At 40.7% G+C, this 16618-nt stretch overlaps 2 protein-coding genes across 7 annotated transcripts in view; both read right to left on the reverse strand.

The window, feature by feature from the left end:
• The window catches only part of ZNF827 (zinc finger protein 827), a 175630-nt gene that overhangs the window by 146084 nt on the left and 12928 nt on the right, over positions 1 to 16618 (reverse strand). The window lies entirely within an intron of this gene.
• LOC100579668 (thioredoxin) lies at positions 12894 to 13535 on the reverse strand. Its single transcript, XM_003257775.4, has one exon. It carries the CDS (start codon positions 13348 to 13350, stop codon positions 13033 to 13035), a length of 318 nt encoding a protein of 105 aa, XP_003257823.1. The 5' UTR covers positions 13351 to 13535; the 3' UTR covers positions 12894 to 13032.

Consider the following 16618-nt stretch of genomic DNA (forward strand, 5'->3'; position numbering starts at 1 on the left):
AGCTTAGACCCAAAACCATGCCACCTCCCTTGACTCTTCTCTTTCTCTCAGACCGCACATCCAATCCATTCTCGGATTCTGTTGGTTCTACCTTCAATAGAGGTACCAAATCTGGCCACTCTGCACCATTTCCACCACTACTACTACCCAGGTACCCAGTGCTGCCATCCCCCATCTGTACTATGGCAGTAGCCTTCCAACTGGTCTCCTCACTTGCCAACCTTGCTCCATTATTCTCACCAGCAGCCAAGGTAAGTTCTCAAAAATAGTACGTCAAATTCCATTACTCCCATCCCCAAAACCTCCACAATGGTTTCCCATGTTTCTCAGAATAAAATACAAAACTCTTACCTGAACCTCAAGGCATCCCTAGTCATCTCCTTGTGACCTCCTCTCCTAACACTCTCCCTTACTAGGAAAATAAGCTCCTGCCTCAGGGCCTTTGCAATTGCTCTTCCTTTGCCTGAAACAGCCACATGCTTAATTCCCCTAATTCCTCAGGTCTGCCCTCAAACCTCACTGTTTTTTAGAATACAAGCTCCGAGGGAGGACTTTGTTTTGGTTGCTGCTGCATCCTCGGCATTTAGGATGGTACTGAACACAGAGCAGGCACTCAATTATTATTTGTCCAATGCATAAATGAAATGGAAGAATAGGCTGAACGATCATAAAGGTAACATCTGTCAGTGATGGAAATAAGAACTATTTTCAAAATTGTAAATTAGAATGCTATTTTTCTCATGTGAGTCAAACATGGAACAGGGAAAAAGCCTGTTTTGCAAACTTTTCCACCAGTTTCCCCAAAGGCCAAGAAAGAACAGCACTGCAGGGGAACTTGGTATTAAAGTTGCCGCCCCCTCTAAGAAGCCTCAACTTTCTTTGAGTTTTAGCTTAACATTTCAAGTGACTTCTGCATTCCACTCTATACACAGCTGTGCCATCAAGGAAACTTTATTCTCTAGAAAGATGCAACCTGTTTCTCCAGGTACCGACATGCTTTGGAGAAACACGTACCGTGTTTGTAGAAGCAAGAATGTATAAAAATATCTAGCACAATGCCCAGAGCTCAATAATGGGTGACTGTCATTATTACTGCTATTACTAACCAGAAAACAGTACTAGAACTATTAACCCCACTTTCAAAGACAAAAGCAAAGGCGCAGAGGATAAAGTAACTTGCCAGTATAATACAATTAATCTGTAAGATATCAAAAACTATTCGTTATACTTGAATTTTGTTATATGAATTATTTTACAGATGGAAAAGCCTTGGAAATCTATTCTACATGGCTAGTCTCTAGTTAGAGGCCTAGAGAGGGCCAGAGATTTGCCCAAGGTCCCCTAGATGATTTCCAAACATAGGCAGTGCTTGAGCTCAGATGTCCCAATACTACTAAATCATGGTACTTTTCAATCAGCATTAAGTGAATGAATGAATTCTAGAACAAGCAACTGCATACAGTAGGCTCCCAATAAACATTTGTTGAATGAATGAACAATCGTGAAAACACATCTGGAGCTATGATAGATGTTTTCATATTCATCAGCAAATTTCATCCTCACAATAATTTTATATGGGAAACCAAACTCTTCATTTTACAGACCAGAAAACCCAAGTTCCAAAGTTAATGGCTTACACAACGTGCATGGTTACTGAGTGACAAAGCCAAGTTAAAACCCAAATATTCAGAACATCTGACAATATGTGAGGAGCTTGACAAAAAAATAATTTTTCAGGTAACCAAAAATTACCAAAGTACATCAAGCACGCAATATTTTCAAAATTTTATTTTGATGGGATTTAAAAGTGCATACACACTCAAACATAACATGTTGATGCTGTTATTATGTTTGTTATACATAAATGTGTTTCAGGAGCTACTGGAACTTTTCAGCAGTTTGTCCCTCCATTGAATGGCCCAAAGCAACTATGTATTTTAAGTTCTTATTCCTACTTTAATAGTCTTTTTGAATACTTTTGTTCTCCATTATATCCTCAGCAGACACTCTTTCTCCTATACTTATAATTCTTCGTATGCATAAACTGAGATAAAAATCACCAGGCTTATTAAAACTGTGTACAAACTTGGAATGAATACCTAGTATCATGGGTTGAATTGTGTTCTCTCAAAAGATATTGAAGTTCTAACCCCCAGTACATGTGACTGTGACCTTATTTGGAAATAGGCTTCTGCAGATAATCAAGTGAAGATGAGGTCATTGGGGTGGACTCGAATCCAGTATGACTGGTGTCCATATAAAAGGGGGAAATTTGGATGGAAAGACACACATGCACACAGGAAGAACACCATGGGATGAGTTATGCTATCACAAGCCTAGAAACTACCAGAAGCTGGGCGAGAGGCCTGGAACAGACCCTTCCCTACCGCCTTCAGAGGGAGTGTGGCCTTGTGGACACCTTGAGCTCAGACTTTTAGCCTCCAGAATTGTGAGACAATAAATTTCTGTTGTTTAAGCACTGGTTTGTGATACTTTGTTACAGCAACCCAAGAAAACTAATATAAGTATATTTGGATGAAGGCCTAAGGCATTTTTCCTGAATTTGTTCACCTCTGGATTCTCAACTATAGCCTCAGTTTGTAATGTAGTTTTTGTAATAAGCTGGATATTATTACATAAAACTGACCACAATGCTGATCAGTGTTAAGTCCTGTAAGGCTGGAAGGACTATGAGTGGACTAATAAGTTATTTTTGCTTATTTCTCAATTTTAGTCAAATTTCTTTCAAATGAAAGGTTTAAAAAAATAGGCCAAGCATGGTGGCTCACACCTATAATCCCAGCACTTTTGGAGGTCAAGGCTGGTGGATCACTTTAGCTCAGGAGTTCAAGACCAGCCTGGGTAATATGGTGAAACCGCATCTCTACCAAAAATACAAAAATTAGCCAGGTGTGGTGGTGCATGCCTGTGGTCCCAGCTACTTGGGAGGCTGAAGCAGAAAGATAACTTGAGATGAGGAAGCAGAGGTTGCAGTGAGTCATGACTACACCATTGCATTCCAGCCTGGGCAACAGAGTGAGACCCTGTCTCAAAAACAAAACAAAACAAAACAAAAAAAACCCACACATTACCAAAGAGGCCTTCCCTTACTAGGGCTACTTAGAGATATCCAAACAAAAAAAATACTCATCCTTATATCCTTACTCACGTTTCAGCAAATTAATAAGAAAATCTTTTCTTTTGTTGAAAAGATAGCTTGAATTTACTCGCCAAAAGGCCAATCTAAAGACCAAAATGGGACTGGTTAGTCCACGGATTGATTACTTGCTCCCTCACCCTTTCATGCACCTCTGTATTAAAAAAGGAACATAGAATCCGTCCCCTCAAGCAATCAGAAGTAAATTTACCATGGCTACCACGTTGTTATCAGAAAAATTGTCTGCTAAGGCTGATAAATCAGTTGATTATCTGCTTCCTTGACTTTTATTTCTTTTTGTATAAACGTTTTCATCTAACATTACCAATACTTATTAGAAGATCAGTAATAAATTACCAAACTACTGAAATTGCCAGGAAGTCTTTACTAGGTCAAAGAACCTAACCAAAAATGAACACCCCCAACAGCCCTAACCATATAACAATGCACTCTACAGTCTAAGAAATAGCATTCTATGGATAGAGAAATGGCTACTTATCAAAATCTTAGCTTATACATAAAATGACACATTTCTTTGTAGACACACACACACACACACCAAGAGCACTGGCATCATGTACCTTGTAATGAAACATATTATAGTCATCATCATTCTGTCTGCCAAAGAAAAACTTCATACAGTAAGTCCTTTATTTACTAAAAATATACATATATCCAGAAAGAAAAGGGCTGTGGGAGACAAGAGACTTAGCAAGGGAAAAGAGACAAAACAGCTTTTTATTTAGGCTTAAATACATATAAAACAAAAGCTGCAAGGAGGCAGCCCCCTGCAACCCACCAAAACATTCACAAAATGATATTGGTGCAATTTATCGTATGAGAATATTTTTTACCAGTTATGCACAAGAATCCATGAGAGCAAAGGACAATCCATTTCAAGGACAGCCCTAACTCAAAGTTAACTTTAAACACTGATTTAGGCCAACAGTTTTAACCTTTACTCCTACTAGGCTTTGTGCCAGGGCTGCTATCAAGTGGTCAAATGTATTCTTATTCCTTGTCTCCTTTTATTTTCCCTGCCCACCTTCTGGTACACACAGAAGTCAACAATAGAGAGCAAAAAAACAACAAAAATTAACAAAAACTGCAATCAACCAACAAGCTAAGGTAATTCCAAGGGCCAGGGTACCCCACAGCTAAATTAACATTCCCTTAACAACTCAAGTCCAATGGTTTTATCCATTTAATTCTCTTTGAAGAATCCTGAAGGTATCTTCCTTTCTTCTCAGGCATTCCTCAGGCATGCTCTTGGGGTTTTCACTAAGAGGGCTTTTCTAGATCTTTCACCTAAAATAAACCCAGCACTGTTTTCTAGGGCTTTGTCACCAGCAGTGATGCTCCTGAGGAGCCATTCATTCCATCCCCAACAAAACTCGGATGCTTCTTGTCTTAGTTGATTTCGTGTTGCTAAAACAGAATACTTAAGACTGGGTAATTTATAAGGAACAGAAATTTACTACCTCAAGGTTCTGCAGCCCTCAGGGCCACATGTAGTGCGGGTCTTCTTGCTGCATCATGACAACAGAAGGCATCCTGTGCTGAGAGAGAGCAAGAGCAAGAGATAGCCAAATTCACTTTTATAAAAACTCATTCTCTTGGCCGGGTGCGGTGGCTTATGCCTGTAATCTCAGCCCTTTGGGAGGCTGAGGCGGGCGGATCACCTGAAGTTGGGAGTTCAAGACCAGCCTGACCAACATGGAGAAATCCTGTCTCTACTAAAAATACAAAATTAGTCAGGCATGATGGCACATGCCTGTAATTCCAGCTACTCGGGAGGCTGAGGCAGGAGAATCACTTGAACCTGGGAGGCAGAGGTTGCCATGAGCCGAGATCGCACCATTGCACTCCAGCCCAGGCAACAAGAGCGAAACTCTATCTCAAAAAAAAAAAAAAAAAAAAAAAATCACTCTCTCAATAACCAACACACTTCCGAGATAAGGATACTAATCCATTCATAGGACAGAGCTCTCCTGACCTAATCACCTCTTAAAGGTTCCACCTCTCAACACTGTTGCATTGAGGACTGAGTTTCCAACATATGAATTCTAGGGGACACATTCAAACCACAGCATTCCACCCTTGGCTCCAAAAACTCATGTCCTTCTCACATGCAAAATATATTAATTCCATCACAATAGCCCCAAAAGTCTTAACTTCTTTCATCATCAACTCAAAAATCCAAAAGTCCAGAGTCTAATCTAAATTAGATATGGGTGAGACTCAAGGTACAATTCATCCTGAGACAAATTTCCCTCCAGCTGTAAGCCTGTAAAATTAAACAAGTTATCCACTTCCAAAATACAATGGTGGGACAGGCATAGAATAGGCATTCTCATTCCAAAGGGAGAAATAGGCAAGAGAATGGGGTAACTGGTCCTGAGTAAGTCCAAAACCCAACAGGGAAAACAATATTAAATCTTAAGATGCCAGAATAATCTCCTTTGACTCCATGTCCCCAATCCCCTGTACACTGGGGTGGGGGTTGGGCCGCCAAGGCCTCAGGTAGCCCCACCCCAATGGCTTTGCTGGGTTCAGTTCATCCAAGGGTTGGTCTTGTGCCTGCAGCTTTCCCAGCCTGGAGCTGCATGCTCCCCTACTTCTACAGCTCCACTAGGCATTGCCCTAGTTGGGGGCTCCCTGCATCAGCTCTGCTCCTGCAGAAAGTCTCTGCCTGGGCCCCCAGGCGGTTGTGAAATCTAGATGAAGGAAGCCATATGCCCACAGCTCTTGAATTTTGAGCACCTGCACACTTCTACCATATGAACATAGCCAAGATTTGCTGCTTACACCTTCCAAAGCTGTGACACCTGGGGTGAACTGGGGGCATGATCTGTACTGGAATGTGGGGAGCAAAGACTTACAGCAGCGCTATGCAGCAAGCCCAGTGTCTCAAGGGCACCCGAGGCCTCTCTTTTTGACATTTCCTTTCCCCAGGCCTTGGCACTCTGGGCCTGTGATGGACGGGGAGCACTGGTGATCTCCAAAGTACCTTTGGGGTCATTCTCTCATTGTCCTTTGGTTTCCTTCTATCCATGTTAATCTCCTTATCAATCAATCAGTTGCTGGGCCACATCTATGGTTTCCTCTCCTGAAAATGTTCGTTCATTCTCTGCTACATGGCTAGGCTGAGAATCCTTCAAATTCCTCATTTCTGTTTCCCTTTTAATTATAAATTCCATCTTTAAATCATTTCTCTCTTCTCTCATTTTACTGTATGAAGTTAATAGAAGCCATGTAGCTCCTTCAACATTTTGCTTAGAAATTTCTCTCAAGAGATACCCTAGTTGATGGCTCTTAAATTCTGCCTTCCTAAAAGCCCAAGGGTATGGACACAATTCGGCCAAGTTCTTTGCCACATCATAACAAGGATGGCCTTTACTCCAGTTTCCAATAATTCCTCTTTTCTATCTGAGATCTCATCAGAATGGCCTTTACTGTCCATATTTCTACCAACATTCCGATCACAGCCCCTTAATTAATCTCTAAGAAGTTTCTTAGTTTACCACTAGCTCTCTTCTTCTGAGCCTTCACCAGAATTGCCCTTAATGCTCTGTTTATAACAATCTAGGCTTTTCCTAACCTGCTCCTCCAAATTCTTCTAGCATCTATCCGTTACCCAGTTCCAGAACCACTTCCACATTTTCAAGTATTTGTTATAGCAAGAACCCTGCTTCTTAGTACCAATTTTCTGTCTCAGTCCACTTTATGTTGCTATAACAAAGCACCCAAGACCAGGTAATTTGTAAAGAACAGAAATGTATTGGGCTCACAGTTCTGGAGGCTGGGAAGTCCAAGATCAAGTGGCTGTATTTTGTGAGGGCCTTCTTGCTGCATCATAACATAGTGGAAGGTATCACTTGGAGACAGAGAGGGCCAAACTGGTTTTTTTAACAAATCCACTCCCATGATAATAATATTAATCCAGCTATGAAGCCAGAGCTTCTTACGGTCCCTCTTGATTACCTCTTAAAGGCCCCACCTCTCAACACTGCTGCATTGGCAATTATTTCAAATCCATGAACTTTGGGGAACACACTCAAATCATAGCACTTTGGAAAATGCATCAAGTGGTAAGATTGAAGTTTGGAAACATGTTCTACTGCTACTTTGGATAAGGCTCAACTCCAAGGTAGCTGGTCCAAAAAAAAACCAGAAAAAACAGCATTCATATGTCATTTCCTGGGAGTGACCACTTATATTATTCCTACATCAGTTCCTCTGGTTCTTGACCTTTTGGGTGACTGTTAACTGCCCTAATTTTGTATTTGAATAAAAACACCACTCCTTTTTCACCTGAGAACTGTCTGCAGTTCTATAGCTGCAACATTCCCACATATTATAAGAATTTCATTAACCAGCTTATCCTCCACCCAAAACTGGTATTTTAAAAGGAGAGTGAAAATATATTGGGCAATTTAAAGAAGTTATTTGAAAAACACAAGTTTGAAAAGCTTTTGATATATTAGGTTGGGGCAGAATATAATTACGGTTTTGCCATTACTTTTAATAGTAAAAACATCAATTACTTTTGCACCAATCTAATAAATTTGCTCAACTAATCAGGCTTTGTTTTAAATCTTTATTTTGAAGTTACTTACAGAAAACCTAATTTTTAAGAAAAATTTCCACATTCATATCAGCAGTAGTAAATCTGACTTTATGCTTTGTGAGGCACATATGGTCTCTGTCCTTATATTTTGTTGATATTGTTATTTTAAACAACCCTTTAAAAACGTAAAAACTATTCTTAGCTCAACACAAAAAACCAAACAAAAAAAAAAACAAAAAAAAACCAGGCTACAGTTTGCAGACTTCTGCTCTCCAGAACAGGTACTTTTTCTTTGTAAAAAAAAAAAAAAAAAGCAGAATGATGCTCTAAAATAGCAATGAGCTAAGATTGCACCACTGCACCCCAGCCTGGGCAAAAAAAGTAAGACCCAGTCTCAAAAAAAAAAAAAAAAAATTCTGATATATGGCAACAATTTTCATTATCATCTTTTTAATCCAGCCACTTGTGTAAGTCATTGAGCACCTTTGTGCCTCAGTTTCTTCATCTATAAAATGAGGGGTTAGGATGGATCAGTGGTTTCCAAACCCCACATAGAAGAAGCCTGGGGCTCTTGGGCAGGGCTGGGTTCTACGGACCCACCCCCAGCTCTCACCCCAGCACACACCCAGCCTGCACAGCCCTGCTTTGGCTTTGATCTTTTCTACATAGTGGAGCTCTCCATAAAGACAAGGAAGGGTTCCACCTATTTTGTTTTGTTTTGAAAGCCACTGTTTTAGATGACCTCAGGGATCCTCCTGGTGCAAATCCTCTATGAATCCACTTTGGGTCATCAATCATTATCCAATCATCTTATTGGGGACTAAGTGTCAGGTAAATAGAAATGATTTAAAATCTTATATTGAGCCAGGCACAGTGTCTCACACCTATAATCCCAGCACTTTGGGAGGCTGAGGTGGGGTATCACTTGAGGCCAGGAGTTTGAGACTAGCCTGGGCAACATAGCAAGACTCCCATCTACAAAAAGTTTAAAAATAACCCAGGGCTGGTGGCATGTGCCTCTAGTACCAGCTACTTGGGAGGCTAAGGTGGGAGGATCACTTGAGACCAGTAAGAGGAGGCTGCAGTTAGCTGTGATCACACCACTGCACTCCACCCTGGACAACAAGAGTAAGATCCTGTCTCAAAAATTAAAATAAAAACAAATCCTATATTGAGTATTTAAAAGAGGAGAGGCAAAAACAAGAAAGATCTTATTCTAACGGACCACCTGTACTTGTTCAGATTTGTGGAAATTCACTGGATAGCCAAATCAAGAGGGTTCCCAAGTCCCACACATACTCATGAAAGGTAGAGCTCACTTTGGGAGGCCGAGGTGGGTGGATCACAAGGTCAGGAGATCGAGACCATCCTGGCTAACACGGTGAAACCCCGTCTCTACTAAAAAATACAAAAAATTAGCCAGGCATGTTGGCAGGCGCCTGTAGTCCCAGCTACTCAGGAGGCTGAGGCAGGAGAATGGCGTGAACCCGGGAGGCGGAGCTTGCAGTGAGCCGAGATCGCGCCACTGCACTCCAGCCTGGGGGACAGAGAAAGACTCCGTCTCAAAAAAAAAAAAAAAGAAAGAAAGGGAGAGCTCATTCCTGCATCTCTCTGCTTAGAGCACTGGGAAAAGCAGAATGCTTTAGCAAAGGAAGGACCACTGAGCTGGGACTCAGAGACTTGGTTCCACTTTGAATTTGGAATTTACCAGCTATATAACTTCTGATGTTTATTTAACAAAAATTGAAGACCCTACTATAAACGAACTCTCAGACATGGTATGAGGAATACAGTGATGAACCAGAAATATGAAGAATGCTCTGTCCCCCATTACTCAAATCCATTATCCATAAAGTAGAGTAATAATACTGCTCTCTCTCCCATACATGGTGGTCCTGCCGAGATGGCTAAGTACATGTAAACTGCGAAGCATGGATAACATTAAAACAGAAACCTGTAGATTCTCCTCCTTTTAAGTAAATAAAATATAATCAACTCCAACAATTCACTAATATTGGTGAAATAGGGCCACAATAAGTTTTGTATAGCAAAAAATCTATTTATACAGCATGAAACAGCATGGCAAAATAGAAAGGCACAAGCTTTGGAACCAGACACTCCCACTCGAATCTTATCCTGCCATACACTAGGCCCACCTGAAGTCTACAAGCACCTTCTCCTGTTTAGAGTACAAGATACTAATATCTGCAATTGTACAGGGTTATGTAAAGGTAAATTAGCATTATATAAGTAAAGCACCTGGCACAGAGTTGACGCTTAGTGAATAATAGCTTTCCCTTTTTCCCAGGCACCTAGAAATCTCAGATGAGAAAACATTATGTTTTAAAGAGGGCAGCTTACCTCAGAACTGTTGATATTGTTACCCAGCTCTATATCATAATCACCCCAACCAAAGAAGACAGGAAACTTCTGGTTGTTATGACCATGGAATCCAGATGCAGAATATGCCCAGTCATCAGGAAAATCTGACAGTCTTGGCACAGTTTGAGGACAGAAAGAGAGCAACAGCCAATAGCTGAGGGGAGACTCCACAGTCTGGAATGTGCCACAGACTTCCAACCACAAAAGTTCTCTCTTGCACTTAGACGGTGGTATCCCCTGCAGCATAGGCCATGGCCTCTGCTCTTCTGGGCAAGTCTCCTCGGGAAGGGAGGAGAAGCATGTGACTCCCTCCAGTCATCTCCAGGCTACATTCACGCGAATGTCCAGGGTACTGTTCATAGCCTCCTATATCCAGCCCAGGACAATTTAGGCAAATCGTTTTCTCATTTTTGAAAGAGGAAGACAGCAGGAGATGGTCTCTAAAGTCCTTTCCACCTCTAAAACCCTTTGATTCTGTGACCCAGTCTTAACTTTGTTCATTCATTCAGCAGTGTTTATGAAACACCTCCTATGGGATTCCCCCCTTCTTAACTTCATTCATGTGTTCATTCAACAATATTAATAGAACATCTCCTATTTCTTGAATTCTGTGACCAGCTCTTTACTTCCCCCTCCATTCATTTATTCAGCATTATTTATTGACCACCTACTATAATCAGTTACTGTTATGTGCAAGAATGTACAAAAATGAATAAGAAAGTCCATGCCCTTTAAAAGCTCACAGTCAATAAGAACATCGACTAGTAAGCGAATATACTATGCACACGAAGTTATTATGATAGAGCTATGGGAACCAGGGGAGGAGATGCCTAATTCTACCCAGCAGGTGGGACGATGGAGGAGGGGAAGCAGGAAAGGCTTCTCAGAGAACTGAGTGTTGCAGGCTAAGTACCAGGTTATCAGGCACATCAATGAGTTGAAGATATTTCAGAAACAGAGAAAAGAATATGCCAAGAAAAGGAGGTATAAGTATGATTTGCAGAACAGATAGTTCAGTACGAATGAAACAAGGAGTATACAACATGGCAGAGGAAAGGGGCTCAGATGACGAAGCATCTTCTAGATTTTGCTTCTTGGCAAAGTCTAGAAGTCCAGACTTTATCCTTTTAGAAAATGCCTAAAAGATCTTAAATAGGATTATCTGGATTACATGAGTGTTTTAGAAAGTCTGCCATGGTGGCAGTGTGGAGACTGGATTACAGAGGCAGGGGTTGAGGAGGGGAGAGGTGAGACTCAGGCAAAACAAAAAAACAAAAACAAAAACAAACAAAAAAAAGAGGTCAGCTGGCAACCATTTCAATTCTCTTTGAGAAAAAATATGAGTGTAAACCAAAGCAGTGGCAGGGGGTGGACATGATTTATTCTAGAGATATTTGGGAAGCAGAACCAACAAAACTGGGTGGGGAAGAAATTCAATGAGGGGAGGAAAAGGAAGGGGGTGGCATTTGGATTACACTCAGGTTTCTGTCTCAGATGAGTGGGTTCATGGACGATGAGGACAGCAACCCAGAAAAAGAAGACACGAAGACCAGAAATACTCCTAGTTCCCCAAGACTGGAAATCTTAGTCATCTCTTCTTTGCTACCATGCAGTCTCCAAGATAAATCATGCTGGACCGAGGCACTCACTGGAGTTCTCCTCCAACAGGGGTTCCAGGAAATCATAACGGGTACCAGCATAAATATGGAGCATCTTCACAGACCAAAACTGATACATACATATTTACAAGAAACAAAGGTAATTTGACTGATGAGTTATTGAAAACATTACTTTTAGTCTAACCCAACAGATATACAGTATAATGCACATTATAAGATAATTCAAAGATACATCAAGGAAATCTCACAGAAGCTGTGAGAACCGTTGTGAGTTTAGGGTTCCCCATCTTCAGGATTCTTTGCCTTTTGGGGTCTTTGGTGAAAATATTCAAAGTGCTACATTATAGCATTACCTAGTAAACCTGAAGACGCACATGCACCAAGATGTGGCATTTCCATTACTATGTAGACACCTTAGAGTGGTGGTTCTCAAAATGTGGTGCGTGGACCCCTATGTGTCTCTGAGACCCTTTCAGGGATTCTCAAGATCAAAACTGTTTTTATAATAATACTAAGCTATCATTTGCCCTTATTACTCCGTTGACATCTGTAATGATGATACAAAACCAATGACAGGTAAAACTATTGGGACCTTAGCTTGAATCACAGCAACAGCAATAAACCATACCGGTAATGACTTCATTCTTCACTGCTGCACATATTTAGAAAACTAACACACAAACACAAAAACAAAACAAGGAGAAAAGCTCTGCCAGTTTCACTTAAGAATGTCTTTGATGAAGCAGTAAAAATTATTTTCATTGAAGACTGACCCTTGAGTAAACATCTTTTTAATAACACATATAATGAAATACATGCATAAAGCACTTCTGCTATCACCAAAGTACAGTGGCTGTCTCAAGGAAAAGAACATGTGTGACTGAGTTAAGAGCCGAACTAGCCAATTTTTCCTTGAACATCACTTTTAATTGAAAGGATAACTGACTATGGTCATTCAAGTATGGGTATTTGGCAGACTCTTCATTGGAAATGAAAAGTAAGACTGATACTTCAAGGAAAAACTGACAGTGTTTGTTGCCAACAATAAAATTCAAGCTTTCAAGCAAGAATTAAAATTTTGGAAAACATGTATCTTACACTATGAATTTGACAGCTTCCCAATACAGTCCTTAAAGACCTTTCAGATAACATCAGTGTTGATATATTTTTTTTAAGTGTTAGAATTGTTTTATTGTCACGCAGATGGCAACTGGGTTTATGTCTTCATATTTTATATTTTTGTAAATTAAAAAAATTACAAGTTGTAAATAGGCAATGGCTGGTTATGTTTTCAGAAAACATGATTAGACTAATTCATTAATGGTGGCTTCAAGCTTTTCCTTGTTGGCTCCAGAAAATTCACCCACCTTTTGTCCCTTCTTAAAAAACTGGAATGTTGGCATGCATTTGACTTCACACTCTGAAGCAACATCCTGACAGTCATCCACATCTACTTCAAGGAATATCACGTTGGAATACTTTTCAGAGAGGGAATGAAAGAAAGGCTTGATCATTTTGCAAGGCCCACACCACGTGGCCGAGAAGTCAACTACTACAAGTTTATCACCTGCAGCGTCCAAGGCTTCCTGAAAAGCAGTCTTGCTCTCGATCTGCTTCACCATCTTGGCTGCTGGGATCTGACGAGCGGCTGTGACGACCGACGGAAACGGATCCAAAGCACCAGACCGAGCTTCAAGAGTCGCCGCTTGCTCTCCCTTTATAAACTGGCACGCCCGGCGTGCGTGTGGCGGGGGCGCGCGCGCCCGCCCGGACCTCCGCGCCCGCCGCTTCGCCCCGGCCACGCCCCGCCCCTCTCAGTGTTGATATTGATAATTTTTTTATATTGTATAACAAAATGTGTCAACATTTGGTAGATCTACATAACTCAGTGAGCCAATATTTTCCAAATGTCCAACGCAAGATGTTCTGTGCACACTGATCCATTCAAAGCACAAGAGAGACCAGTAGATTTTAATGCTACAAAATATGAAAAGTTTATTGAAATGTTTTGATTAATCATTGCAACTAATCTTTAAGAAGCTACCTCTTTTTGAGTCTTGGTGTAATATCAAAGAATATTCACAATCATCTGGAAAGACTATTACACATTGGTGTGAAGTCAGATTTTCTTCAGATATGCCATCCAAAACATGTCACAGATTGAATGCAGGCCAGGTGCAGCGGCTCATGCCTGTAATACCAGCACTTTGGGAGGCCGAGGCAGGCGGATAACCTGAGGCCAAGAGTTCGAGACCAGCCTGGCCAACATGGTGAGAACCCATCTCTATTAAAAATGTAAAAAAAAAAAATTAGCCAGGCCCAGTGGCAGGCACCTATAATCTCAGCTACTTGGGAGGCTGAGGCAGAAGAATTGCTTGAACCCAGGAGGCAGAGGTTGTGCCACTGCACTCCAGCCTAGGCAACAGTGGGAGACTCCATCTCAAAAAAAAAGACTGAATGCCGTAGCAGATAGGAGACTCGTTGTCTTCTGTTAACTCAGGCATTAGAGATTTGCAAAAATATAAAATAATGCTACTCTTCTCACTAAATCTCTTTTGGAAAATATATTTTTATTAAAATATGCTATTTATAGTTAACATGTAATGGGTTAGAATCAGTATTTTTAATAACATATTTAATTTCTCAGTTTTAATCTCTACCATGATATAGATAAATAGATACAATGCGTATGTACAAAAGGTTTTTGGAGTTTAGGGGTCCTGGTAAAAAGGTCCTAAAACCAAAATGTTTGAGAACCAGTGTCTTAGAGAAATTCACACTCGGGCTAAACTGATATGTACATGCATGTTCACAGCAGCACTGTTCAAAACAGCAAAAAACAAAAAAAGTGGAAACAAAAGCAAACATCCATTGTGGTATGTTTCTACAGTGAAATACTGGAGAGCAGTGAAAATGAATGTGCCAGACTACATGCATCAACATGGATAAATCCCAGAAAGGTAACCACTGAATGAAACACCAAGGTGCAGAACACACAGTGTACACTAACACTGTTACACATCTCAAAGACAAGCAAAACTAAGCAATATGGTAAAGTCCAGAGAAAAAACAAGGAAAACAATAAACAGAGAATTTAAGGTAACTCTTAGGAGACAGGGAGCAAGAGAAGAATACATGAACAGGTTCAATAGCATTAAAACTAGTTGAACTGGGTGGTAGGTTTACAGATGTTTGTTGTCACTATGCTTTTCACTATATATGTATAGATGTTAGATATACTATTTTTTGTTAAGAGCACATACTATATCACCTTCAAAGGGAGACACAGCATTAGAACACTCCTTGCTGATTATTGAGGAACCAAGAGGTAAGGGAGGGGTAAGAGGGGAGGGCAAGGCCTGGCTGAGTGCCTGCAGCACTGGCCCCGAGAAGCTGGTTTGAGGCAGGGCTCTCCCAACAGCCCCTTCGGGGGTCACATGCACTGCCATCCACCTGAGTTTGGTTTTTCAACAGCTCTCCCTACTTGAAAAGGCCACTTCTTCATTTAGGCCATCACCCTCCACCTCCATTTTTATCACTGTGAAAGAAACTATCACGCTTCACAGTTGATTTTTGAGATATAATCAAACCACTAAATTTAGCAATCATAATCTCTTATCTGGGCCAACCCCTTCCATATTTTTCCTACTTCTTATCTTTACATCACTAATATGGCCCCTCTGGTTCAATGAAGTCCCTTATCTTAGTGTCTCTCACATAAATGAACTTTTGGTTTATTTTGCCCTGTTTTGGTTAATGTATTAGTCTGTTATCACACACTGCTAATAAAGACATACCCGAGATTGGGTAATTTATAAAGGAAAGAGGTTTAATTGACTCACAGTTCCAAATGGCTGGGGAGGCCTCACAATCACAGTGGAAGGCAAAGGAGCAGCAAAGTCACATCTTACATGGCAGCAGGCAAGACAGTGTGTGCAGGGGAACTTCCCTTTATAAAACCATCAGATCTCGTGAGACTATTCACCATCACGAGAACACCACAGGAAAGATCCATCCCCATGATTCAATTACCTCCCACTAGATCCCTGCCATGACGTGTGGGAATTATGCGAGCTACAATTCAAGATGAGATTTGGGTGGGGACACAGAAAAACCATATCAGCTAATGACATTTCTTCTTCTTGGAATGTTCTCTCCTCTCTGCTCAAGATCTCAGTCCATCACTTCCTTGAGGATGCTTTGTATGTCATTCCTCTTTGAGAATCTTTTACCCATCACACTTGCTCTGTGTTTCCTCAAACATTTACACAACTAACTGATAGTATTTGGTCTTGCACTTGTTACCATATTGATTTGACTTATCCTCTGTGATTATTTCGTGTCAACATTTGAAAGAACTATCAGCAGAGGTTGCATCCTACAGAACTTCTGTGAGCCAGGTAAATGCTCAAAAGTTTTCCTTAATGAAAGGAAAGTGGGGGTTACAACTCTTAGCCAATCAAATTGTCACGGCTCTAACATGACACCATGTTGCCACACACCTCTACTCCCGAAAGGTTCTCAATTCAATATAGTGAAAGACGTGTTCCCCTGCTATGGGAACAGATTTCCAACTTTAAATAGAAACCAAGCAAAGCAGCACTTTAGAGAATTGTTTCCTGAAATATTAAACAATTTTAGAGTTCAACGCTTCTCATCTCGCCCCACATTACTTGAAGTCCTTAGAAAATCACCCCCAACGGGTGGTTGAACCAGCTTCTTCATAAACACAGCATCTACTGTTTCATTTTTGGATAGTTTTATTTATTCAACAAGTCTTATCAAATCAAATGTATATTCCTTCTAACTTCTACCCTATTGGTCCTACTCTCTGTTTTCTGATCAGCACTTCATAAGTTTATGAAAATACTTTTCAAGCTGAATTTTAAT

This window comes from Nomascus leucogenys, chromosome 7b, assembly GCF_006542625.1.
Source record: "Nomascus leucogenys isolate Asia chromosome 7b, Asia_NLE_v1, whole genome shotgun sequence".
NCBI lineage: Eukaryota > Metazoa > Chordata > Mammalia > Primates > Hylobatidae > Nomascus > Nomascus leucogenys.

What these genes read in the sequence shown, in the direction of transcription:
- LOC100579668 (XM_003257775.4), bottom strand. Translation starts at nt 13,350, where the DNA reads ATGGTGAAGCAGATCGAGAGCAAGACTGCTTTTCAGGAAGCCTTGGAC.